Source organism: Dipteris shenzhenensis, chromosome 32, assembly GCF_047967505.1.
Source record: "Dipteris shenzhenensis isolate YYH24624 ecotype China chromosome 32, Dip_SZ_1.0, whole genome shotgun sequence".
Classification (NCBI taxonomy): domain Eukaryota; kingdom Viridiplantae; phylum Streptophyta; class Polypodiopsida; order Gleicheniales; family Dipteridaceae; genus Dipteris; species Dipteris shenzhenensis.
Window position 1 is genome coordinate 21,015,469 of NC_141627.1, and position 27,501 is coordinate 21,042,969.

Genomic DNA, 27,501 nt, shown 5'->3' on the forward strand with positions numbered 1-27,501 from the left:
TGCACTAAAACTCGGATCTGGGGTCTATTCAAGGTCCCTTGTAGGTGCCTTCTGTTGGCCCTAAATCCACTACCTTTTGCAGGCTCGGCTCTAGCCTCCACATGCTACTATATTGCTTGTTGTACTAGTCTAGGTACTTGCTACTATATTGCTTGTTGTACCAGTCTAGGTACTTGCTACTACTGAGCATGTCTGCAATTGCTATACGATGATTGTACTGGATCTGTCGACCAAAGCCACCTGTCAAAGTCTTGGATTAGGCTGCCATCACAACAATGAGGAGTCCAGGTTGTTTTGTACCTCCATGTGCTGTATCCAGACCAACATAAGGAAGTCAAGGATCTAGATGTCAAATGATTGGCTTGGTCTTCGTTGGCCTTATGCATCTTTGATTCATTATGCATTATATGGTAGTGCTGCATTTACGTTCATGCTCTTCTTTCCTTCGATGTAATTCAACAGCCAGTTTACAATTGATAGGGCATAAAGCATTCATTAGTCCTCCATTGCTCATGTAGTCACTCATCTGGTATCTAGCAACAACTTTTGTTATGATCTTTGACAAAGCAAACCAAAACAATTGATGCATTCAATATGTTACCAGCTGTCATGCATGAGAGTAGGCAGCTTGTCTTTGTCACACAATATTTAGGATTGCATTTTGAAGAAAACAAAGGCCAACTGCAATGTAGAAGATTTATTCTTTGATGTCAAATAACAAGCTCGCCTCAAAAGCAGACCTTTGATTTCCCCTATACTGTGCATAATACTTTGCCAGCCCTTCTCCATCACATAAGATCCGTCAACATCCATCAGGAAATTAGCTTGTGAGGAGCACTTTACCACCCCTATTCATCTCCTCCGACTTTTTAATTGCAGCCTTAAAGTCAGCAAGATCAAACTTTTCCCCTGTGAGTGGCTCAATAACCTTCATTTCTAGGAGCTTCAGTACCTCCTCAACATACTCCTTGCGCTTCTCTTCAATGTCCCAGTAATTTGAAAGAATCCAACCAGTCACATGAACCTGACGAAAAAGATCATTGATCCGCACTACAGCATCATCTCCAGCAAGGACGCCATACAAGAAGACTTGACCTCCACGTCTGGTGCTTGCCAGAACACTCTATAACGGTTGACATTAAAAAGAGACTCCCATCAGCACAGCATGCAGGCATCATAACCTCAAAAAGAAATGTCTCACAAAAAAAAAGAAACATTAAATACCTTTGTTAATGTTCCACCTACACAATCCAAGGATCCATATGCAAGCTTTCTGCCTGTGATTTCCTTCACTCTAGCAACAATATCTTGATGAACATTTAAAAAAATTCAATCTCGATTCCAGAACAATAAACCCAATCTTACCGTCTGCAAGAATCATGAATTTTGTTGCCACACAACTAGTGGTGATATATATACCTTCTGTGGTAGAACAGATCACCTCATCAGCACCAAGCAGCTTCAGCTCTTGCTTTTGCTCAGAGCGTCTCACAATATTGATAGTTTTGATGCCCTGATTCTTTGCAAGTTGTATCACCTGCCTGGAAAAGAGAAATGAAACAAGCAGCAGTGAGAATGAAGCCTGCTTATTTTCATTATACATCCAGAACAGTGAGGGGAAAAGAGGGATTCTCAATCCTGGGGAAATGAAAATTTCACATCTGAGGAATTTGATGACAATATCAATAAGCCCACCGTTTTCTTGTAAAAGTATAATTTGGCTTTTCAAGAATGGGGCACCTTTTCTGGTCTCCAAGGACCCTTGGGTTCCTTGCTGATTCGATACTTCACCCCTACCGGGGGCAGCTTCATTCATTCATGGCGGATTTCTGCAGCTCTCCCTTTGCTTGCTGAAGTGGAATTTCATGCTTTCTTCACGACAGTTCTCCTCCCCTTGGTTCCCTCTATTGTTGGCATGTTTTTGGGATCTGGACGCCTTCATTTTGGGCCACTTTTGAAGCTGTTTTCGACTTTCTTCGCGACAGAAGTTCTTCTTTTCTGCAACTGAAGCCATATTCATGGGCACCTCTCTTCCTGCTCCTACCTGGTGCAAGGCGCACTGAAAACGGAGCTGTTTGTGGGCTGTAAACTCTGTTCTGGTGGACACATTCTTGGCTGATCTGCTACAGCCTGCTGGACGCACTTCTCTCTGATCTTTTCTGGTGCTAGCCTAGGCAGCTCCCTCCTACCAGAGTTTGTTGCCCGCTTCTCATCCTACTTCTGGAGCTGTTTCGGGCTAAAACAGGCTCCTTCTGTTGGTTGAATTCTCATCTTCCCTTTCCACTCTCTGCTACAGCTATTCTTGCTGAGTTCCTGCTAGGTTGGATGCCCTGCCGTTGGCCCGGGAGAGGATTGGGGCACTGGTTGTGATACTCTCTTCCTGGGGGTGCAGTGGTTGGCCTTGGGCTCGGTAATGGCTTGGAAATGGGAAATGCATTGCTTGGCATGCTGTTAGACTGGTCTACTTGTGAATATGCATGTCTGCTGAAAGGAACCAAAGTAATAGCACTGGGAGTTGGTCACTAGCACAGCCATGGGTTGGCGTTGTACTGGGTTGCACCTGCAGGTGAGCTCTTGAAGGGAGTCCCTTTATATTTTGAGCTAACCAAATTAAATAAATACCGCAAGGGGCGCCAAGTGTTGGGGCCAACGGGTGTCACTCTCTATGTTTCTAAGTAGGGGCATTCTAGCCTCCCTTGTCTTGAATGGTTCCATGATGCTGTGCAGTGAAGTTCTATGCTTTGAGTTTTGTTTGTGAACAAAGGCAATCAATTAAGTTGGCTGTATTTTCATCCTTGTGAGATAGTAGAGATAGATACACCGCCCTTAGTGTTCTAAGGCCGGTTACAAAGCATGCACCTTTTCTTGAGCTTTGTGGAGAGCCATCCAAATGCTTTAGGGAGAGTCAGCCAAGTCACAAACAGCGGAAAATCACAAGTCCGTGAGTACCAGCAGCCACCCGTCTAAACATGAATAATAGTAGCTAATAGGGCACGGTGCCAGGCGACAACTGGCCAAGTCAAACCAGTCAACCAGCAATGAAAATATAGACAGGATGTTGGGTCTCTCAACCAACCAGATCAGGTCAGGATTGTTAGGCTGACCAAACTGACTAGGAAGGAGGGTTGCCAGGGCTCTATAAAGAGGCCGCATTGCAGCATGTTCCAAGCATCACCAAGCGCTTAAGAAGCTGTCAAAAGCAGCAGCAGCCCATTGCACTGTATGCACATTGCATGGCAAGAGAGGGAGTATCAAACAGCCAGCCACCTCCAATCTCAACCTATTGGACCAGACCTTGGAGCATCGATATTCATACATGTGTGAATGAGCAACCTGGCCTCCTCTTCTTCAAAATTTGGCCAATTACCACATGCAATTAAAAAAAAATTTATTTTTTTGCCAGGAAAATGTCAACTCAAGAATTACTCTTAGCCCTCAAATTATGGTAATTATGGTACTTGGTACTCAGTTAAATGTAAAAGCTGGAAGTTACGGCCTCCAAGCTTATTTTTATAGCCAAAGCAACATGAAATTGTGATGACATCCATCGTGCTAGGGCTAGTCTAGAAATATATGAGAGATCACAAGGTTTCATAAGCATCAAGGCCTATATAGAGTATATTCCCAATTATTGAGCTCAAAAGGGCAACTTGAAGGCAGCTTGAACCCGGATATACTAGAGGAATACACAAATAAAATGGCACAAGAAAAGTCAAGTATGTAGCGCTACTTCTAGAGGACTATGATGGAACATGGTGTAGAGATAGTCCAGGAAGGAGGATACCAGGAGCTCAAGCTAGAGGGCTCAAAGCACGCTCAAAGAAAGGAACGAACAGCATCTAGCACAGGACATCACAACTGAGAGGAAGGAATGGGAAAGCTAGAAGAACAGTCATAGCAGGAGAGACAAAACAAAACCAATGCTAGGGAAGACAAGATGGAGAAGAGACAAGGGGAAAGGAGGGAAAAGCACCAGCAATAAATAAAGAACTCCAAGTCTTTTAAATTACTTTTCGTACTAGAACCAGAACTCCGATCTACTCACAAGAACCATTGATGAATTATAACACCACATCTATGCCATACAGAATACTGAAAATGCTTCCACTTGGGAAAAGCAGGTTCCAATAATCCTGCCCTCCACCATATAAACAAGTGTAGTATTCTACATAATACAGCAGCACAGGCTAAAGCAATCAGCTACCAGGAAAGAAAAAAGGTCCAAGAAGCATGCTTAAAAACGAAGCCTTACCTCCCTAATACTGATCCAGCAGCAGTTTGAAGAATGTATTCTCCTTTAGGAACAGCAAGATCCTTCAGCATTCCATACACAGTCCATGGGTTGATAACAAACTGTGCGGCCACCTCATCTGATATCGAATCAGGGATTAAAGCCAGCATATCCTCTCTTACAGAAACATATTCCTGCCATGAGCCCCCCCCACCCCCTTGCACAGTCCCTTCCCACATAAATGGCACCACGCGCTGTCCAGGGTTAACCCTTGTGACACCCTCACCAATCTGCAACCATTAAAGAATTTGTCATTCCTTGCAGTTGAATAAATGCAACAATTGCATAATTTTTCAATATAAACTGCAATATTTATTTATGCCCTGATAGCCGACAATATATTCTGGCCCTGATAAACTGCAATATATATATATATACTGGCCCTGATAGCCAACAAACCTTTCCTCTTTTCCCAAGTTCTTCTTTTAGTTGTTCTAATGCTGACCCTTTTTCTTTCTTCTAGAAGCCTGTATACTAAAAATCAGACACCTTTTGGGAGCAAATAATGAAAGTTTGCATCAGGCGAAAAGGTTTCACCGAATGGACAATTCCATAGCCCTCTGAACCAGGTGTTCGGGGTTCTTTTGCAAACCGAATGAGCCTGCCAGTGCGGATAGCAACCATGTCTGTTGGGTTAATTGGACGCAACTTTATTTGCACTACCACTTGCCCTGGAGCTGCTTCTGGTAATGGCTTCTTCACTAGTTCCAACGTGTTCTCGGGTTGTTCAAAACTTGAACCACTTTGGACTATTGCCCTGTACATTGTGTTGCTTGGAATCAATGTAATCACTGAAATACCAGCCTGCAGGCAGAGACCACATTGCAATAATCAACCTCATGCAATGGGGACGGAAAGAACCTGTTCTGTGTCATGCTGTACAAGCTGTAAGAAAATAAATACAAGTCTTAGGGTATTGAGAGGCCAATTCGCTGAACTTCATCACATGTAGTTTACATCTATCCAATCTTACAAATTATATCTTTTGCAAAAAAAGCGAAAAAACACAGAGAGAAAAAACGACAAGTAACAAAAAGGAAGATAACAAACAAAGAAGAAGAAGAGTGTGTGTGTGTGTGTGTGTGTGTGTGTGAGAGAGAGAGAGAGAGAGAGAGAGAGAGAGAGTGATGTTGATCCAGCTCCTTCGCCTGTGATGATCGTGCCAAAGTCTATTTCTGTTCAGGATGTAGATGTTCCTTTTTCTCTGGATTCTTTTCATCCTTGGTTACAACAGGTTTTTGACCCTGTGATTCGAAAATTCCGACTGCCAGCTTATATTAAGAAGAATCACAAGGGCAAAGAGAGAGAGAGAGAGAGAGAGAGAGAGAGAGAGAGAGAGAGAGAGATGTTGATCCAGCTCCTTCGCCTGTGATGATCGTGCCAGAGTCTATTTCTGTTCAGGATGCAGATGTTCCTTTTTCTCTGGATTCTTTTCATCCTTGGTTACAACAGGTTTTTGACCCTGTGATTCGAAAATTCCGGCTGCCAACTTATATTAAGAAGAATCACAAGGACCAAAAACAGCTAGTTTTTATTGATGGTGCAATTACTCCACTGCATCACTTTTTACAAGGCAACAATATGAAACTGGAGGATCTTTTGTTTGATTCTCCTCCAATGGATATGTAACTTTTTACTGGGCTGCCTCATGAGTTTTTCTCTGAGGCTTTACTTGTAAAATTTTTCTTTGTACCTTTTGGTGGGTTTTTACCTTTTTTGGGGGTTTCCCACACAAAAATAAAAGATTTCACTAGAGAGAGAGAGAGAGAGAAACATGTATTAACGTCCACGGGAGGCCTCGCGGGCCTATGGGACAAAGTACAAAGTACACCAAAAAGGAAAACTCATACAAGCCTCAATGGGCTAGAGCAAAGGGTGCACTAGAGCCCTTGTTGAGTAATATGCTGATCTAAAGAGCTCAATAGCTAGAGCAAAAATCAATCAAAAAATCTAATTCAAACTGAAGCAGACTAAGAGATGGGGCTCAAAAACCAAAGCCCGGCACCGTGGTGGCTCGTCTGTGAGCAGTGGAGATATCTTGAATTTGTGTCTGTTGGGCTGTCTCATGCTGTGGTAGGACGGGGGGGGTCCTCCATCTCTGAACCCGTTGGGCTATGTGTTCAAAGTGACCCCTCACCTCAGGCGATCTCCCCTGAGGAAATCTGTGACAGGTCGGACTTCAATAGAGTGTAGTCTAGTCGCTCTCCGTGTCGTGAATGGTCTCTGCATCAGCTCTCTCTGGTGCTCTAGTCACTCTCCGTGTCGTGAATGGTCTCTGCATCAGCTCTCTTTGCTGATGCAGGCTGCCTGCATATCAGCTAGCTCCTCCTCCTCCTCCTCCTCCACCTCATTGTGCCCTGGAGCTGACTCAAATACATAAAAATCTGTCGTCGTGCTCGATCAGCCTTTGTGTCCTGGGGTCTGTGTTAGAAACATAGTAGTGGAGCTGACTCAAATACATAAAAATATGTCGTTGTGCTCGATCAGCCTTTGTGTCCTGGGGTTTGTGTTAGAAACATAGTGAAGAGAGAGATAGAGAGAAGGTTAGGGTGTGAGGAAATGATGCTCAAATGAAGACATGAAGAAGGCTTTCATTCATTCATCAAGTGTAACAAGAGTGAAGTACAAACCTTATATAGGCTACTCACTCACACACTAGCGCCTAGTGCATATGGGATAAATCCCATGATGACCGGTGGCACTCACACAAGACTCACTCGCATAGACTAGTACTAGATCACCTAGTACTTCACGCTAACACATCACATCACATCACCACACTCTTTGGCTATGATATCTCTAACACCCCCCTTCAAAGCAAAGAGTGTGAGACCCAACACGCAAAGAGTAGATCGATCCCCCCTCCACCGCAATACTGCAAAGAGCAAGTCCAACTATCCAACACCTCCTGTGTGATAGTGACTTCTCAGTCAGCTTGCGACCAACAAGGGCACACCATCACTCGTCATCCCCTTAACTCTGAACTGGGTGGTCAATACCATCAACCAAATTAAAAGACAATACATTCATTTTGGGGGACAACCCAAGGCAGAGTACCTCTTATTGACTCCAAATACATTCAATTTAGAGGTACAACTCAAGGCTGAGAACCTTTATGTGACTCAACACAAACACACATAGAACTAAGCATCATCTACCTCCTCAGAGAGGAATAGATCATGGAATATAGCAGAAAGAGCTTGCTCCTCAGGCCCAGTAGATGTGGCGTAGATATTCTCGATCTTGTCCCATGTCTCCTTGGTTGAAGTAGTGAGGTCGAGATGATGAAGTAGTTTGTTGACCAACCTCACACCAAGATGCACCAATGCTTTGTCATGCTGCTCATCCCTAGATGCAAGTAGTGCTGATGAATCTTCACCACTATGACAAGGCTCCATAGTGTCAAACTGAGGTAGCAAAGGCAGCAAGCTGAAATAGATAACCAGTCAATAAAGGAGCTTGCCTAGGGCTCTGAAATGAACCAACAGCTTGAGAAATGCTTAAATAAATGTGTCCAGCAGCCTGAAGTGTAAGAATGAGCGAATAGAAGCTGGAGCAGATCCAAAATCCTCAAGAAGGTAGCTGGAGGAGTGCCAAATGCAGCAATATATCTCGAAATGTGAGAAGCGCTTCAGTAGACCAGCTCCAAAATGATCAAGTGACTCTCAAGAGGGTTCCGAAATGTTGCAACAGGTCACTAGTTCCAAAAACCGCTGTTCTGCAAGAGCTGAAAGCTAGAAACAGCCCTGAAATGCCTCTGGAAGAGGCGGTTCTGCAGCAGCAACCTCTAAATGGTGCGAAAATGCAAGAGCAGCTCCAAAACAGACCGCAAAAATCTGCAACCAATGGCCACGGATGGTCAGCTTCTGCTGTAGCAGCCTACAAACCCTAAAAACGAGGATGAAACAACTCGGAATCAACTTGTATGCAGGCGCCTTTTGCAAACGAGCTAGCCAACAGGCTGTGGAGAGGCTAGACGGGCAGAAATGGGCACAGGAAGCTACAAAACAGAGGCAAAATGGAGGGAGCAGTGAAGAGGGCTGAGCAAAAACCCTAAAAGGGTAGAAAGCAGCTGAAAGGAGGCGAAAAAGGGCTGAATCTGAGGTGGAATTGAGCAGGGCTGAGGCGGCTGCAAGAAGAGGTTTTGGATAAGGGTTAGGACTGGGATGATGATGTGGCAGGGCAGCTATGGCAGGATTGACCTGCTCTGATACCATGTTAGAAACATGGTGAAGAGAGAGAGAGAGAGAGAGAAAAGGTTAGGGTGTGAGGAAATGATGCTCAAATGAAGACATGAAGAAGGCTTTCATTCACTCATCAAGTGTAACAAGACATGTGAAGTACAAACCTTAAATAGGCTATTCACTCACACACTAGCGCCTAGTGCATATGGGATAATGACCGGTGGCACTCACACAAGACTCACTCACATAGACTACTAGATCACCTAGTACTTCACACTAACACATCACATCACCACACTCTTTGGCTATGATATCTCCAACAATTTGGTCGCCTCCTGCTGCTCTCTAATCTGTTGTAGTAGAGTCTCCCTATGTCGGTGCATCTCAAGCAAATAGAGCCCAATCTAGACCTGGTCATGGAAGTGGATCAGTCATGAGAGTGGACCAAAGACACTCCCCTCCTGGTAGAGGCAATGGTATCATCGACGGATCTCATAGTAGGCGGGGCAGGCACAAAGAAAATGCTCCTCTATCTCAACCACTCTCAATGTGCATAACATACAAATCCGTTGTTTTCTGGGTATACCTGCTACTATCCCCACCTCAGTCCTTAACTGATGGGACGAAACCCGCATCTGTCCAATGGCGATCCTCAATGCATGTAAGACTCCTCTATCCTCGAGATACTAGGACTTGATGACAAATCCCTCCTCCGATACTCTCAAGAAGTGGTCGCAATAGAACTGGGTCTTGGTGGGGAGCTCCTAATCCCCCCCACCCCCCCAAAGTCCGAGATGTATGGAGCTGGAGGAGATCTAACCGTATGATACGGTTAATCGCATGTCATGGGATTGACTCGGGAGGTGCATCCATGCTATACTTAAAGGAGGGAAGCCTGTCCATCTAAATACCTTACGTGGCAAACCATGTGGATATATGTGCATACCATGTGTCTACCCCCCTCTCTGCTAGTCGTCTGGATGATACCAAGACTAGCCTCGGTAGTCTCCATCAAGGTAAGCCCCAAACTCTATGGATGAATGTTACTATCAGAAAGATGGCATCAATATGTAGGGTTGTCATGGCGAACTCTGCTTGTACTATCTTGTTCGAATCATCCTGGACCCCATAGTCACTTGTAGCCACTCGAATCTCCTCTACTTTGTCATCGAGACATCACTCCCCCAAAAGGATGTTGCATACATGGCAGTCGACCGCACTGAAGTGTCGAAAAGCCAGCCCTTTGAAGGTGGATCCTGAAAGCGTACATGGAAGCATTGTCTCTCTAGTTGGGCCAAAGCACTCTATCCCCATGTGACCTACGCCTTGGCTGCATGAGGCATCGTGAAAATGGGTCCTGTGAAGACTGCTCCCAAGTTTGTCTAGGACTGCACTACACCTTGGTAAGTAAAGCTGAGTCGGCAGAGCACTTTGCGTGAGGTGTTGAAGATCAAATCCTTGGTCTTCCCAAGGACTATGTCATCAGCGTATAGCAATATCTGTACCATGAGGTCAGCCAGTAATGATCCCTCGCCCCCCATGCGGACTATGAAGAATGTGATTCATCGATGTAGAGTCCAAAGAGAGTCTATGAGAGAGGGCAACCTTACTTCATCCCGATCATGCTCTCAACTCAATCCATAAACCACCTAAGGACACGAGCTTTGCCTCTGACTGACTCATATAGGCTCATCACACCCCAAATCAGTGTCTCTGGAATCTGCATCCCCTGTAGTCTCCTGATCATGTGGAATCAAGGGACAGTGTCGAAGGCCTTCTGAAAGTCTACAAAGCAAGTGTAGACTAGACTTTCTGGCATCTAGACCTCGCCTCCTCAATAATAGCCCTCAGAATGAAGATGTGATCTAGAGTGAAATGATGTCCCTGGAATCCTACCTATCCTAGTGCTTGTTGCCCTCAAGCCTTTGTATGACTGCTGAGCTCCCTCTCTAATATCGACCCATAAACCTTGGCCAATATGTGGCCAATCATGAGGGTGCGGTAATTCCCAATATCCATAGGGTCTAATCATGGTGGTGCTCCAAGCAGGTGGGAAGCCATGGCATACAGCCTGGTTGAACATACTGAGAGAGACCCCGAGATAGACAGGAGTCTTGATGGGATTCACAAGCAGATGATCAAAGTGGTAGGACGTTTGGGGGAGTGGCACATTGACCCTCGCAGTATCTCAGAGCAGGACGCCTCTAGATGGCGCCTTTGGCTATGGGAGGGTAGACCCTTGAGGGAGGTCCAGTGGAATCCGAGAGAGTGGTTCTGGCCCTCCAGGGGCGGCCTAGCTGAGCCGGTGGATGAGGTGCCCTTCTTTTCCTACACCACACGGATTAGCAAGAGGCTTCAGATGGACTCGTCGAGGTGGACCCCCTCAAGGGAGAGACATTGGGTGACCTAGAGAGTGCCCCGAGATGTTCGCTCAAGGTTTTGGACGCGGTTGTGGTCCAGCTTGTGGCCGAGGAAGATCTCATACATCTTCTGGCTGGCCGCCCACGGAGGCTTGCCCATCGAACCGTGGTTGGAGCAGATGCAAGTGGAGGGGCAGTGCAGTGTTGCTCCGATGGTGTCTTGGAGACTATCCCGCATTGCCTGTGGAGTTGTCGTAGCGCAGCGAGGATCTGGATGGGAGCCCTCAGGATCAAGATACGTATGCAGAGTCTTCATAGAGACTAAACCTGGGGATAGTGGCTTGGTTGACAGAGGGAGTACACATGTTTCAGATTGATGAGATCTCCCCAGCCTACCGGATACAGGGTCACAGCATCAAGAGGATGGCACTCCACGAGGCAGTCCCTCCTGACAGCCTAGCTCCTCCTCCTCCTAGGGAGGACAATGTTTGGGAGGTGGTAGCCAACATCACGGCTTGGAACATTTGGGTGGCTCACTGCAGTCTTGTGATGGGTGAGCACCCGGTTCCACCCTCGGCTACCCTAGTTGCCATCTGGTAGGATATCATTTACACTCTACGGTCCACCTGGAAGTGTGGGACCCCAGGCTCCAGGGCGACTATCGAGAGGCGTGCTCGTTTCTGCAAGGCTTGGCCTGCATGAGTTTTCTACATCTTCACTCCGCAAGGAATTCGCTGGCTGTATAGCCCCCCCACTTGGCTGTTAGCCCCATTTCCAGAGATCCCCTAGGCAGTGAGCTGGGTTTCTCTCGAACAGGCCGGTTTCTTTCTTTCAGCCTTTTCCAGTTTTTTCCATACTGAGCACCTTCGGGGCTGCTGTCTTGTATGAAATCTTTCAAGCATTAATAGAAGGTTCCTTTCTTTGGGAAAAAAAAAAGAACATCTAGGTTGCCCACTGCAGTTTTGTGATGGGATGCCATCAGGTTTCCCTAGCAGCCACACTCTTCGCCATCAAACAGGATATCATTTACACTCTGCACAGCCTCTGGGAGCACGAGACCTCTAGTTCTAAAGCAACTACAAAAAGGTGGGAGCATTTATGCAAGGCTTGGCCTGCAGGTATCTTTAATGTCATTACCACGAGAGGTATTCGCTGGATGTATAGACCTCCATCCTGGTTGTTAGCCCCTATTCCAGAGATTTCATAGGCAATGAGCTGGGTTCTTTAAGGTATTCGCTGGATGTATAGACCTCCATCCTGGTTGTTAGCCCCTATTCCAGAGATTTCATAGGCAATGAGCTGGGTTCTTTAGAAACATGCTGGCATTCCTAACAGCCAACTGTTTTTTTCTATTTTCCCCATGATCAGCGCCTTTGGATCGCTGATTGTCTTTCAAGCAGCCCTAGTTGGAGATGATATAGACCTCGCCTCATTGGTACAAAGCGTTGCAACCAAATCCTTCCTCACGACCCGCTGATCCACATGGGCCTGAGATGAGAAGATACATCAAAACCCTTGGTTTGACAAGTGCAGAGTAGCGAGAGCCCACCTCACACAGGAGAGAGCCCTGGGCCATTTGACAACATCTGAGGCACAGCGGATCTTCTGACGATTGACACGTTGTAAGAGACGGGCCTTTCTCTCACACAAGATGGACGAGATTATCATATCTTTTCGAGAAGGAGACCCGATCACTGGATGGGGGCTTCTTTTGGAGGGCAAACCACCTATTGCCATCATTGATCCAGATGTGTGGCACACTTATGCATGCTCTTTATATGATGTTCCAATGCAGGCACCACCGGGCATGCCCAAGCCACTTGTTCACTACACAGAATGTACGGGCTGCACTCTGTTGGCTACACAACCAAAAAGGACAAGATCATGAGGCCTGCAGACTTGCACATGGACAGGAGGTTCTAGCCCTGGTTCTAGCACAAATGTTCAACCATGTGGTATGCCACGGCTTCCCAACTGCTTGGGGTACTACCACTATTGCACCGCCGATACACAAAGCAAGAGATCTCATGAATAAGGGGAATTATCGCACCCTCATGATTGGCCACACACTCGCCAAGATTTATGGATCAGTACTAGAGAGGGAGATAAGCAGTCATACAGAGGCTCGGGGGCAGCGGGCACGAGCACTAGGACAGGCAAGCAGCATTCCACTCTAGATCACATCTTCGCTTTGAGGGCTATCATTGAGGTGGCAAAGTCCAAACACCAAAAAATATACGCTTGCTTTGTAGACTTTTGGAAGACGTTCGACAACGTCCCGCGATCCAGCATGATCAAGACAAGAGATGCAGATTCTAGAGACTTTGATTGGGGGTGTGATGAGCCTTTATGAGTTCATCAGATGGATAGTCAGTGCTCCAGGTGGTTTATCAAATTGGGTTGAGAGTATGATAGGGGTGAAGCAGGGTTGTACATACACCGATGACATAGTCCTCATATAATCTTCAACGGAGAAGTTGCAGCGACACCCAGAGGCCCTAGAGGTTTCTGCAGAGAGAGAGAGACCTCATAGTCAACCTTGGAAAGACCAAGGTCATGATCTTCAACACCTCACACGTAGTGCTTCACCGACAGAGCTTCAATTACCAAGGTGAGCCAGTGGAGATAGTGCAGTCCTACGCATACTTGGTCTTCACAAAACCCATCTTCATGATGACTCAGGCAGCCACAGTGCGACTCATACGGGGGCAGAGTGCTTGGCCTGACTAGAGAGAGAGTGTTTCCAAGCACAATTTCAGGATCCACTGCCGAAGAGCTAGCTCTTAGACACTTTAGTGCGGCTAACTGCCATGTATGCAGTACCCTTCTAGGGGGGAGATCTCTCGAGGATAGAGTGGAGGAGATTTGAGCGGCTACAAGTGACCATGGGGTCTAGGATGATCTGGAGTAAGCCCTCAGTCCCACACGAGATAGTACAGGCAAAGTTCGCCATGACACCTCTCCAGGTTGATGACATCTTTCAGACAGTGACATTCATTCACAGAGTCTGGGACTTACCTCACTAGAGACTGCCGAGGCTGGATCCTGGAGTCATCCAGACGACTAGCAGAGAACGGAAGAGAGACAAGGTATGCACGTATATCTGCATGGTTCGCCAGGCATGGTAACTAAGTGGACACACTCCCCCCTTTCAGTATAGCATGAACGTGCCACCTGAGTCGATCCCACAAGATGACATCAGTTGTATCATACGGTTAGATCTCCTCCAACTCCATACATCCAGGACGGGGGGGGGGGTCAGGAGCTCCCCACCAAGCTCCAGTTCTATCGCGACCACTTCCTGAGAGTGTCGGAAGAGCGATTCATCATCAGACCCTAGTATCTCGAGGACAGAGAAGTCACACATGCACTAAGGATCACCATTGGACAAATGCAGGTTTTGGGTTTCGCCCCATCAGCTGAGGATTGAGGAGGGGAGAGCAACAGGTCTGCATGTATGCACATTGGGGATGGTTGAGACAAAGGAGCGTTTTTTGTGTGCCTACCCAAGGGATGCTACCATTGTCTCTACCTGGAGGGGAGCAACTTGGGCCACTCTCATAACTGATCCACTTCAATGACCACGTCTGCATTGGGCTCTACCTGATGGAGATTCGCCGACACAGGGAGAGACTACTACATCAAATCAGAGAATAGCAGTAAGCAATTAGACCACACGATATAAAGGTTGACCGAGCACAACGATGCGTCATAGACTTCTATATATTTGAGTTAGCTCTAGGACACAACCGAGTAGAGGAGCTAGTTGATATGAGGGCAGCTTGGATTAACTGAGAGAGTCAACACGGTGCTATTGACAGAGGGATGCAGAGACCATGGGCGAGACAGAGAGGGCCCATAGCACATACTATTGAGGTCTGACCTATCGCAGCTTTCCTAGGGGGAGACCAACAAAGGCGTGGGGTCACTTTGGACATAGCTCAACAGGTTCAGAGATCGAGGAGACCATGCCCCCCGCCACAGTGTGAGACAGCTCGATAGACACAGATCCGAGATATCTTCACAGCTCATTGAACAATCAACATTGTGCCAGGGTTCGGTTTCTGAGTTCCGGCTATCAGATTGCTTTAGTTTGTATTTAATTTTTGCTTTAGCTTAAGCTTAGTAGATCAGCATAGGTTAGTACTCAGCAAGGGTCCAATCAGCATAGGTTAGTACTCAGCAAGGGCCCTAGCATGCCCTTTGTTCCAAGCCATTGAGGCTTGTATGAGACTTCTTTTTGTGCAATTTGTCCCATAGGCTTGTGAGGCCTCCCGCGGACGTTAATACAGCTCTCTCTCTCTCTCTCTCTCTCTCTCTCTCTCTCTCTCTCTCTTCACACACACATGCCGCGCGCACACAGCCACACACGCACCAACAGATCATAGTTCTCAATGCGCACACATGCACAAGATTAAAAAGGCCATAAACACATACACATACAAAAAAAGTTCACATACATAGACTATATACACAATGCATAGACATACACATACACATTAAAAAAGCAAAAAACCAATCCAAATTTAACACTTATTACATTTAAAAAATACTTATTTAAAAAACAAAAGAAGTTTTTTCTGGAAGTGCCACATTTTGCCATTTCGTAGAAATGTTTGAACTTGACGAAAGTTTTTTGGTCACTATGACAACGGCTTATGTTACATAAGGTAGTTTGAACGAGTGATAGGGCTGAGAAAGTCAGTATTGTCCTAAGGCAAATCAAGTGCAAGCTCTCATGGACACGTAAAGGTGGGGATTGGGTGGTTCCAACTTCCTGCTCTTTCAAGTTGGGAACAAATCTTGTTGGGGGATGCTTGCTTTCACCTGTTTGGCCTTGCATCGGTGCTACTATTGCTTGGAATTTGGCTCTCTAGGAGCGGTAAGATATCTCAATTACAAATCCTCAGCCTCTGACATACGTTGCTACATGTATCACAGTGTAACAAAGGGTAAATTTACTTAGTTAGCTTTTCGAATGGTGGGCCTTTTAATGGCTTGTAAATAAATAGTTCTTTTAGTAAGGGGAGCCATAAGTTGCCACGTGGCAGCATAGACTGGCCATCCCATAAGTAGACTTGTAATTGATGCCACGCCCACACCTATAAAAGGGGGCTCTGCTGTACTATGTACTCAATTCATTGCTTAATGCAAACTTGTCACTCATTACAGCTGAAGCTTGAACAGCTCTAAGCTGAACTAGGATGCCTTCTCCTAGCCTAGGAATGTTCTACACATTTAGCGTTTGCTGCTGTCCATTCCTCATACCTAGGCTTGTTAGAATTTTTTTCCCCCTAACCACAGTCTAATCCCTAACTACGGTCAGTGATTAGATAGGGTTTTGTCACTTAGACAAAACCCCACATCTCTTCTTTGTACTTCACTTCATTTCAGTCCACTATTGAATGACCTATGTTCAGCTCACTTTCTTGCTCACTCTTGCTCTCCTTCTTTCTCACATTTGGTATTAGAGTAGTGTTTCTTCCCGGACTTGCTCCCAGCTCCCGCATCTGCTCTCAACTCCCATGCTTCAGCCCGCTCCAGCTCGAGATCGCCATTCCATACAGTCCCGTACGACTGTATGGATTCCATACCCGCTTCAATACTGTTCCATTGCCAAGCATTCCGTACAAGCCCCCGGTGCATCTCCCATCCGTACACCTCGACGTCCGTACAACATATGGACTATCTGTCCGTACATTTGCAGCTTGCCGTACATCTGCGCCGCCATCCGTACAAAGTACAAATCCAATACTGCAATGCCGTACAGCAGGCGCTGTTTCGTCCGACTATTGCTGACTGTTCGTACAATCTCGTGGTCAGCATCCGTACTGCACGTGGGAGTCCGTACAACAGCTACGTCAACGCCATCCATACCATCGTACCTGCTCCGTACACCTTTGGTATCCGTACACTTTGCAAGCTTTTACCTTCAAGGTGAATCTTGCAAGTGTTCTTGGGCAGGCACATTTATGCATTGAGCCATTGTTTGGTTGTGATTGGGAAATTTTATATTCACGGGCAAACATTGCAGTTAGTTTGCAGGTGTTGAAGAACTTTAAAGCTTTTGCTATTACATTGTAATTTTGCAGTGAAATTTGGGGCTTTTGTAGGTAGAGTGCAAATTTTGCAACATTTGGGGCTTTCAGACCATTTGCCCTCCCACGGCCCCATTGCCTGGCAGGACTCGTAGTGCAGTAAGGCACGCAGGGGAGGCTCTTTCAGTTGAGACAGCATATGCAGGGACTCTTCTTGATGAAGAAGAACTTGACTCTTTTGAAGAAGCAAAGGATAATGTGCATTGGATGCATGCCACGCACAATGAATTGGAGTCCATTTTTAAAAATCAGACTTGGGATGTGGATTTGTCACCAGGTAAGCATGCCATTGGTACCAAGTGGGTTTTCAAGGTGAACAGGAAGCCAGATGGGTCCATGACAGGTACAAGGCAAGGTTGGTTGCCAAAGGCTATGCACAGAAGAAGGGCATAGATTGTGAGGAGACTTTTGCTCGTACATCCCAGATGACAACCATATGGTCAATTATTGCCATGGCTGCAAATTTTGTTTGGAATGTCCATCAGTTGGACATAAAAACAGCTTTCCTTAATGGGGACTTGCAGGAAGAGATTTATGTCAAACAACCTCCTAGATTTGAACTTTCTGACAATGCACTTCACGTTTGCAAGCTTAACAAAGCTTTATATGGACTGAAGCAAGCCCCATGTGCATGGTATGCCAAGATTGATGCATTTCTGGCAAGTAAGGGGTTACATAATAGTCCCATGGAAAGCACCCTCTACATCAAGAAGGATGGGAGGGATATTTTAGTCATCATTCTTTATGTAGATGACATGCTGCTCACAGGGTCAAATGAGTAAACAATTGCAGATTTCAAAGCTGAATTTGACATGATAGATTTGGGCATGTTAAATTTTTATTTGGGGATCCACTTCACACAAGACAAGCGTGACACCGTTATGTCTCAATACAAGTATGGGCAGAAGCTCTTGGATAGGTTCAACATGCATGATTGTAAGCCTATAGCCACTCCCATGGAGCCAAGGCTGAAGCTTACTATGTATGATGCAGGTGAATCAGTGGATGTCACACTTTACAACCAGGCTGTTGGATGCCTCATCTACTTGTGCAATACATGGCCCGATATTCAGTATGCAGTATCTCAAGTGAGCATATATATGCACAGCCCAAAGACAACACATTGGCAGGCTCTAAAATGCATCTTCCGTTATTTGCAAGGCACAAAGTCTTATGGCTTGATGTTTCCTAGGGGGAGCGACTTGCAAATGCATGCTTACAATGATTCAGATTGGGCTGGAGACTATGATACCAGGCAGTCCACTAGTGGTAATTAATTCTTTTTGGGCAAAGCTTGCATTTCTTGGCTGAGCAAGAAGCAATCTTGAAGCTGAGTAAAAGGCAGCTTTCACAACGACAGTTGAATGTGTTTGGCTGCGACGTTTGTTCGCTGATCTTCGTCTCTTATTGGAGGGTCCTTCTCCAATTCTCACTGATAGTCAGAGTGCTATAGCTGTGGCAAAGAATCCTGTGTTCACGAAGCACATTGAGGTTCATTATTATTATGTCAAAGAGAAGTTGCATGCAGGGGAGATCAGTATGATCTATGTGTCAACACATGACAATGTTGCAGACATCGTCACCAAAGCACTTCCACGTGAGAAGTTTGAGGCATTTCGCAGTGTCCTAAACTTATCTCCTTTTGGTGATTGATCACTACCTTGTACACCACATTGGCACTGCAGGGGTGTGTTAGAATTATTATTATATTCTAGGCAGTGGCCAATGTAATGTAATAAGTGGGTTAGGGGCACTTTTCCCTCTTAGAGGTTTTTCCCCCTAACCACAGTCTAATCCCTAACTACGGTTAGTGATTAGATAGGGTTTTGTCACTTAGACAAAACCCCACATCTCTTCTTTGTACTTCACTTCATTTCAGTCCACTATTGAGTGACCTACGTTCAGCTCACTCTCTTGCTCACTCTTTGCTCACTCTTGCTCTCCTTCTTTTGTTAGAATTATTATTATATTCTAGGCAATGGCCAATGTAATGTAATATACCTTTGTAAGACTAGAATAAGTCCAATCATACAAATTTAGAATTTTTGTTGTTCTAAAGATCAAAAATCTACAAAGAAAATAAAAGAGAAAATGAAAGAGAAGAAAAAAGAGCTAAACAAAAACTTTTATGAAAAACAAAAGGAAGACATACTTAGCAAGCAAAGCAACACTTATGTCGTCATCAGTGCCCAAGCATAAGCAGCTATACTGGGTTTCTAAAGACCCGCAGAGTCTCTTGGGCAAACCCAGTGCTTACTAAAATATGTCAAATAAACAAAAGAGAATGAAAACAAGAAATAAAGAAGAAACTAAGCAGGTGACTAAGCAAAAGTAAACAAGCAAGTCAAGAAACAAAATCTTCCAAAACTCTCTCTCTCTATCTCTCTCTTATTTGAAACATAAAAAGCTAAATGGCCCTTTACACTTATGTATCGTTTCTACAAAGAGGCAAATATACATTTCTAACTTAGAAAGCACAAGCATACTCAAACAAACTCTCTTTTGAAACTAAAAGAAAAACGGGCTATTCAGCTCCCCGCTTTTTGTTTTCAGCTTATGTTCAATCATTCTAAACATACTTAAGGCCGATACACCATAGATAAAAGACTTTTTTCATTATTTTCCTTAGATTATACCTCTTGTGTAATAGTAAAGTGATCAAATTACTACATTGAGGGATAAAAGACTCCTTAGTTGTACAAAGGCGGGAAAATCTATGGAATTGGGAAGAAATGACTCCATATTTTGCCAAATCAGAAATGTTTTGAGTCAATGTGAGGCATTTTTATAATGTGTAGACCACTATATTCAAGTTGTTCACGTTTATTGTATATATCAACCTCTAATCCTATGGTAGATTGAGAAAGTCTAAGATCTAAGAAAACACAAGAATCCCCTCTTGAAGTGCAGTTCAGTTCACAAGAGTCACAAGGATAGATTCCTTCTCCAAAAGCTCTAGCGTCTTTGTACATAAAGTCTTGAAAGTTAGGAACATCTAGTACAAATAAATCGTCTATAAAACGCCTAACTTGACTAAGCTTATGTAAAATGATAGGGCAAGTATTGATAGAAATAAGACATTGCATAAACTCAAATTCATAAGTAAAAAGATAAAAGTTTACTAAAAAGACGGCACAATTAGTGCCCATGGGGATTCCTATAACTTGTTGAAACAAAGAATCACCTATTGTTATGTAAAGATTATCTAAAAGAAAATCTATCCAAGAGCAAACATCTTCTACACTTACTACCTTTGTGTATCTTTTCTTTTTAGAACCTATGTCATGATCTTTATTTTTTAGCCACAAAAAGTCAAAGCATAAGGCTGTTTTCTCAACTTTTAGCACTCTGCATCTATCTTTGTCAAATCTCAGCTTGAAAACTTCAGCCACTAGCTTTTTAATTCTAAACTTCAGGTCTTCCAGCTCGATCTTTGTGTAAAGCGTGGTAAAATCATAGGTTTGAAGGAGAATAGGAGACTCTTTTTCCTGAATGCTTCGAGAGGAATTAAAAAATTTTACAACAGGAACCACTCCTACAGAGTCATTTGAAATCCAGCTTGAGTGTGAGGGCACATCTGCCTCTTTTAATAAGTCCCTCCAAAGTTCATGGGCACTAGGCAACATGGCTTTGAAGCAGTAGCTTAGCCATTTAGAGACATCCGTCAAAGTAGTCTCACGAGTCACAAGCAGCTGCAATAAATCTTGGCTTTTTTGAAGTTTTGTGAAACTTCCAAGCAGCACAAAGAAAAGGTATGCTTGGATTGCAAACAAACCCAGAAGACTTGCAAAAACTTTGATGTTTTGAGATCAAATCCTTTTGAGAAACTAAGGCAGGGACGTAAGTTTTGACAGACGAGTTCACTTCTCTCAAAAGACATTCTAAGTAAAACTTTTTGCAAATAAAAACAAAGTTATTGGAACATTTGTCCACATAAGAAATGACAAAATTCCTATGGAATTTTCGAAGAAGAGTTTCATCTTCGTTAGAAAGATGGTTACTTCTCTTAGAGCAATTACCAAAGGGACTTCCAAAGCAACTTTCTTTAAAATCTTCCCTTTCCATTCTGATAAGATATTTTTAACTCCTAAACATTCTTCTAATTGCAAAACAAACTTTGAGATTCCCTTATCAATAGCTTTTAAAAGGCAAGACTCTTTAAAAGAGTACAATCGAAATTTCGTGCCTTTCATGAAAAGGTCTCTTAGGTTACTAGAAAGCAAAATTGAGGTATCAGCTGTGACTACATGTCCTAAATCAGCATCAATAACGCTTTGGAATCTCTTGCTAACAACAAGGTTCTTTAAGGATAGAAGATTTTGAATGCTCTGAAAGCCTTTTGTCCTAAAGTTTTTACATACTTCCAAGCTACTACTGGATGCTTTCAAATTCTTCTCACAAAATGAGGGAGAGAATCCATTACTTCAGGAGACTTCAAAATGGAGTTTAAGCCTATCTTATCAAGTGAGGGAGAAGTAAAAATACAAATCAAGAGTTCCTTATTTAGATAGACTTCTTTGCTTTAAAAGGAAGCTTTTACTTTTAAGAAGCGATCCAACGAAGTTTTAAGTTGTATATAATGGAGCTTATTTAGATTCAAATCCTCAAAAGAGAAGTTTTCCAAGGTGTATTGAAGTTTAAAGAGAACTTTGACATTATATTTTTCAAAAACTTTTTGAAAAAAGACCCAGTGGCATTAATCTATCTAGGTAGAGTAGTCTTCTTTTATAGTCTCGAGAAGCAAAAACTCTTGGAACTGAGGAAGTTAAAGGAACTAAAGGAGGAGGAAGTGGAGGAAGAGGAAGTGAGGGAGGCAACTCACGAACTATATGTGAGATTGCAGGAGAGCTAGGACAACCTCGTAACATAACTTTAGGTTTCCATACGATGTTAGGTGTATGACTGTTGGTAATGAGGAATGTTAAAGGGTTTGATATGAGTTCTCCACATCAAAGGGTTCTTTTTAAAGGTTCTTTTATTTTTACGAAGAGTTGATTTTCCTTCCAAATTAAAACCTCTTGGGAAGAAAGTGTGTAAAGTTCTCATCCAAAACAATTCACAAGGATGAGCAGCCTTGTAAAAGTCCTTGGCACTATTAAAATGGCCCTCTATATGCTCAATGGGAAAGCAATGAAAAGATTTGAAACCAGGCTTTGCCATTGCTGCATATAAGGGTTTTGAATTCTCAATTAAGGAATTCTTCCTATGAACTTTTCTAGCTTCCCTAACATGTTCCTGAAAACGAATAAAAGCTGTCCTATAGGTTTGTCCTACATAAAGCATATTACTACTATGTATGTTATAGACAACATAAATTACTTGCGTGGCATGAATAGGACTAATAGAAACAGAAGTCTTGAGATGCTTGTTTCTAAGACGTCTTAGTTTATTAAGAATTCTTATGTTATTATTAGTATAATGAGTGCTAACTAATAAAGCCTTAAAGTTAGACCAATTAATGTTACCTTTCCCAAAATCATGAAGATTATTCATGTTTGACCTAGCTAAAAAGTTATACCTTTCTCTATATATGTTTCTTCTAACTTTTTTGTTTTGACTTACCGAGCTAGACCCAACTAAATCACCTACCAAAGAGACAAGACCATTACTAGAATTTCCAATGTTGTTCGGTGAGGTCAAACGATCCAACATTGGGGAACTTGCTTGCACTCTCCCTGCCCATCCCAAGGTAGTTTCTCCCTTGCTATATCCCCTAACTCTAGCAAGAGCGAGACTAGTATTTAGGGGGGGGCTTGCTTGCACAGTCGTTACTCATCCCAAGGTAACTCCTCCCTTACTACTACAAGGGAATGTCACAGGAGCCAGATGACATCCCAAGAGATCGCCCTGTTGGTTTCCAAAAGGCGAATTCATCATAGCATGTATCGCTAATGCCAATATACCCCCAAACTGGTGATTACAGTTAGGGTTAGCCAGGGCCCCAAGGCCACTGTAAGAGCTTTATCAACCTAGAAGCACCAAAGAAAGAGAAAGAGAAAAGGAAAGTTACCAATAATTTAAAAAATAAATAAATAAAATAAAATAAATAAAAAATAAAGCGATCATACTGGTTGTGTGCTTGGCCCAAGTGCCTAGCAATGTGCTTGGCTGTGGCTCAGCTCGAAAAGCTTGCTTGCATGTACATGGTCCTATCTAAGGGTCCTAGATCATAGGAGGAAATACGTTGGGAATGGGGAAAAGTGGTCCCAACCGTATTCAAATGTATTTCTATCCTATTCCCTTCCCACCATGTGCTAAGAGTCAAAAGAACTAGGGATGGGTTAGGTGGGAGAGGACACATGGCATCATTTCATATGTTTAGGAGGTGGGGACAAGGACACATGTCATCATTTGCTTTCGAATCCTAAAAAAGGGGATCCCATTCTGACTCCCACGGTCTTGAGGCCACGGCCCAGGATGGGAGAAAATGTGGCTATCCCCATCATAGACCACTTGGTTTAGGATGGGAGTAATGATGACAAATAGATTCCCATCCTAAACCCATGCTAGCCCCATTCATGTACAAGTTGAGCAACTAAGGGCTAACCAATCACTAGAGGGTGGAGCATTGCTTTCCAACAAGGCCTACATAGGGTACTTTTTAGTCAAATCAATTAAGTGTGTACATTTTGTTACTAGGAATTCTTGTTATGTTTATCACTATTTCGTGTCAACTCCACAACTAATGGTGACTACCGGTCCATTCTTTCATTGTAAATTCACAGAATATGAAGGACACTGAATGTCGACGTGTTCATGATGCAGCTATGGAAACATGGTGATGCTCATCTCACTGCAGGAAATGTATGCGCAGCATTAGGGAGCCCTTCTGTGTTCTGACTGAGTTATGGTTAATTTTCCTCTCATGCTCTTCAGTATTCAAGTGCTGAGATCTCAGAATTGACTCATAGGGTGAGACAGGCATTGGTACTACCCGTGCAATTGTTTATGTGACTGTTTAGACTTGTACTCAGTGCATTTGTTGATACAGTGCATTTGCTGATACAGGAACATCAATGGAGGCAGGTGGATGTGAGTCATTATCTCAAGGTGCCTTGATACATCCAAGGAAGATATCTGGTATTCAAGATAAGCCAGCAAATACAGATCCAAAGAAGTTGGAGACTCCAAAGGGTGCATCACTGGTTTCCACAGATCAGGTTATGACAGGATCCTTGAATTTAGTTAGAGACCTCATCCTCAGAACAAATCCTACATTGAGTACTACTTCAAATGAAGGGGATTACCAGATGATGAGTCTTCATGGCAGCCCTCTTCCATAGTGGATCAGTCTCCCTACTTGCTCAGCTGATATTTAGGACCAGATTTGATCATTGTTATCTGGAGTTGCTGAGACTTTATATCTTCTACCTACTGCTCCATCACTATCCTGACTGCAGATCAGCTTGCATTATTGGAGGACTTTGGACAGCTGTAGCAGTGTTCACTCACTACTTTACATAATCTGTGACCAGGTGGGTTGGCAATCGTTACAGATGGATTGTCTAGAAACTAGCCTGTCTTGAAAGAAGCTAGTACCAAGCTGCTTGAAAGTTTCTGACTCTCCAGACAGCTTTTTGATGAATTGAGATTTAGATATGAAAGGGAGATCAATTCTGGGCACCATTCTGCACTAAATAGAATCACTGAGGGGGATGCAACAGCAAGTCGGATGATGGTTCTTTGTGTTGCAGCAATCTGCACTGTGGATCGCAGACAATCAGACCAAATGTTAACAGTGGAAAATAAAGCAGTTGAGGGATCTTCAAATCATCTGCCTGGAGGCTGTTAATGAAGGTCAGGGCTTTACAAGTCGGGATGCAGTATTACACATTGAAGTTATTGATGGATGAAATTTTCTGGAATCTCAATCCTACACTTATTGCAATGCCCTCCATACTCCCATCATTGTTGCTGCAGTCCAACATGTATCAGGGATGATTGTGCAATCTGAACTTGCTGTCACAACATGTTTTGATCAGATATGAGGTACTTTTCCCTTTCTATCATTGTAATTCCTTGTTACAGCCATTGCAAATTTGAGGACAATTTTCTTTTGGGCCGGGGTGACTGTAACAAAGGGTAAATTTTCCTTAGTTAGCTTTTAGAATGGTGGGCCTTTTAATGGCTTGTAAATATATAGTTCTTTTAGTAAGGGGAGCCATAAGTTGCCACGTGGTATCATAGGCTGGCCATGCCATAAGTAGACTTGTAATTGATGCCAGGCCCACACCTATAAAAGGGGGTTCAGCTGTACTATGTACTCAATTCATTTCCTAGCAAACTTGTTGTCACTCATTACAGCTGAAGCTTGAACAGCTCTAAGCTGAACTAAAATGCCTTCTCCTAGCCTAGGAATCTTCCTTCCTAGCCCTGTTGCTGGTGCAGCCCCTCACTAGCTATGGATCTACACATAATCCAGGTGCACATGGTGATTTGTACATGAAAACTGATATCCTCTTGTTGTTCTACACATTTAGTGTTTGCTGCTGTCCATTCCTCATTTCTAGGCTGTTGTATTGAGCTAAAACTAGCTGGCTGTAGGCTAGTCTAGTTACACGCAATGAGTCGTGACTGTGTGAGGCAGATCCAGCAGCAACGGGTCACTGAAGTCAACAACCAAACCTTAGGGCAGTATAACATTCTGAAGAATGCAGCAGGGGAGAATGCTGAAACTCGGGCCCAGCTTGATTGTTATGTAAGTGTCATTGACGGGGTCATCGATGAAACTGCAGTGACACGTTTTGGATAGCTGTAATTTTGATACTTTAGAAATAAAGCATATGTATGTATGTATGTATATGTGTATACATACATATATACATACTGTGTGTGTGTGTGTGTGTGTGAGAGAGAGAGAGAGAGAGAGGAAACACAGAATACTATACAGCTGCCCAGACCCTCCAAAAACTCATGGTGGTTGTTACAAAAACTATCCAGTTCATGTGGAGAACTAATTCCAAGCACTTCAAAACTTGTGGGCAGATGTAACACTCCATCCTCTTCAAAAATCTGCTATGCACCTCCCGTAAGGGTTCAAGCAAGATAAGAAACCAGCTTACAGTCAGTACAGGGGCTGTGATGGCATTAGTGATATCGCATTTACTAAGGCCCTTACTCTGAAGAGTTTAAAGATAAAGATGTGGCACTTCTGTCTCAACTTTCTTGCATAAGGCTATAGACATACAGTAGGAAACCATGAGTGACAAAAATGAGAACAGAGCGAAGGAAAAACTATGAAGCACATTTGAAAATTTGAAGAGAAGAACACAATAGTGTTGGAGATTTTGTCGTAGAAGAGTTAAATGCCTCTAAGTAGACAACTTGTTGTAGTCAGGCAGAGGGAGGGTGGGAATCAATGACCCATTACTCCATGATTTGCCAGCCGCCGAGGAGGATGGCTTGCAGGGATTGTAATGCATTTGTGAGGATCTGATGGAGTACATACTCATTAAAAAGGACTAGATGTAAACCATGTTTTGGAGCTGTCACAATAGGCGATAAAAGTCAAGATTCGGATAGTTGATGGGGTGGCGACCAAGCAGAGCCAGATCCTGCTGTCGCAGTTAAAGCAATGTCATCCTGGAGCAGGTAGTATTTGGAGAAGGAATTCACAGCAGCACCACCAGCATCCGTGAGTATGCGGACTTTTTAACCACAATCAAGTTATGTAACCAATAGGAGGGTCCAACAGATGACTGGTGAACATCTCTGTCATAAGTGAGCAGTTTACGTGGATGTCTAATACTTTGCTGACAGGGCATGCATAAATATGCGCGATATCACTCAAATTGCTTCCTTAATAAAAAATAACTTCATCCTACAATATCTGGAAGAGCCTTTACAATCTTGCCAAAAAGTGTTGCGATAGCGAGTACATCACGAGCTGTAGTTTGCAGAGTTGTAATTTGTGATTGCCAAATGCCGGCGGACCCAGGCTCTCCCCCCGCCCCCCACCTCTCTGTCTCTCGATCGATCGATCGAACTAGTACCTTGATTATTTTTTAGAGCTAAGGGACGCGAAATCTAACCTGGCTCTGGCGCAATCAGCGGCAAATGCGGTCGTTTGAGGGAGCAAGGTCGCCACAATGAGTGTGATGCACCTACACTGCGGACTGTTTCATATATAATTGCCATCGTGTGAAATTGTGAAAACAAAACGTATATATATATAATTGCCATCGTTTGAAAACTAAGGAGTTGGTCAAAACAAACTTAGGGGCTTATGTCACCGAAGGTAAACAAAAAGAGGAGCACCTTTAGCTCAGGCCGTAGGGTGTCTGCCTACCCAAGCGGCTGCCCTTGTTGGAATCTTGCTCAAAGAGTGTAGGTCCTCGGAATTGTGCCCCCCATGGGACATGGGTTGGGTGTAGGGGAAAAAAAAAGGACCTGAGAAAATGTAATTTATGTTATGCTTTGAAGACTACCCAAGAGAGTTAGAAGGTTTTGTTATGCTTTGGAGATTGCCAAGGGAAATACTTTGTAACAAGCAAGCTCATCCTTGGACTAGATACGGAAGGGACTTGGGGACCTAGGTCACCCTCAAATGGCTGTATGTATCAAGGTGC

General features: G+C 43.8%; 1 protein-coding gene across 1 annotated transcript; it reads right to left on the reverse strand.

Moving 5' to 3' along the window:
• Window positions 1-568: 568 nt before the first annotated feature.
• Window positions 569-27,077, reverse strand: LOC147880446 (uncharacterized). Its single transcript, XM_087370829.1, has 6 exons — window positions 26,965-27,077; window positions 4,829-5,095; window positions 4,253-4,521; window positions 1,420-1,541; window positions 1,225-1,307; window positions 569-1,123 (listed from the first exon to the last, which is right to left on the reverse strand). The coding sequence occupies exons 2-6, from the start codon at window positions 5,054-5,056 to the stop codon at window positions 821-823; spliced, it is 1,005 nt and encodes a 334-aa protein (XP_087226955.1). The 5' UTR covers window positions 5,057-5,095; window positions 26,965-27,077; the 3' UTR covers window positions 569-820.
• Window positions 27,078-27,501: the final 424 nt, after the last annotated feature.

Excerpts from the sequence above, each read along its gene's own strand:
- LOC147880446 (XM_087370829.1), bottom strand. The coding sequence starts at position 5,056 with ATGTACAGGGCAATAGTCCAAAGTGGTTCAAGTTTTGAACAACCCGAG. Across the intron at positions 1,308-1,419 it reads GATCTGTTCTACCACAGAAG|ATATTGTTGCTAGAGTGAAG; the intron begins GTATATATATCA and ends ATGTTCATCAAG. Across the intron at positions 1,124-1,224 it reads TAGGTGGAACATTAACAAAG|AGTGTTCTGGCAAGCACCAG; the intron begins GTATTTAATGTT and ends CAACCGTTATAG.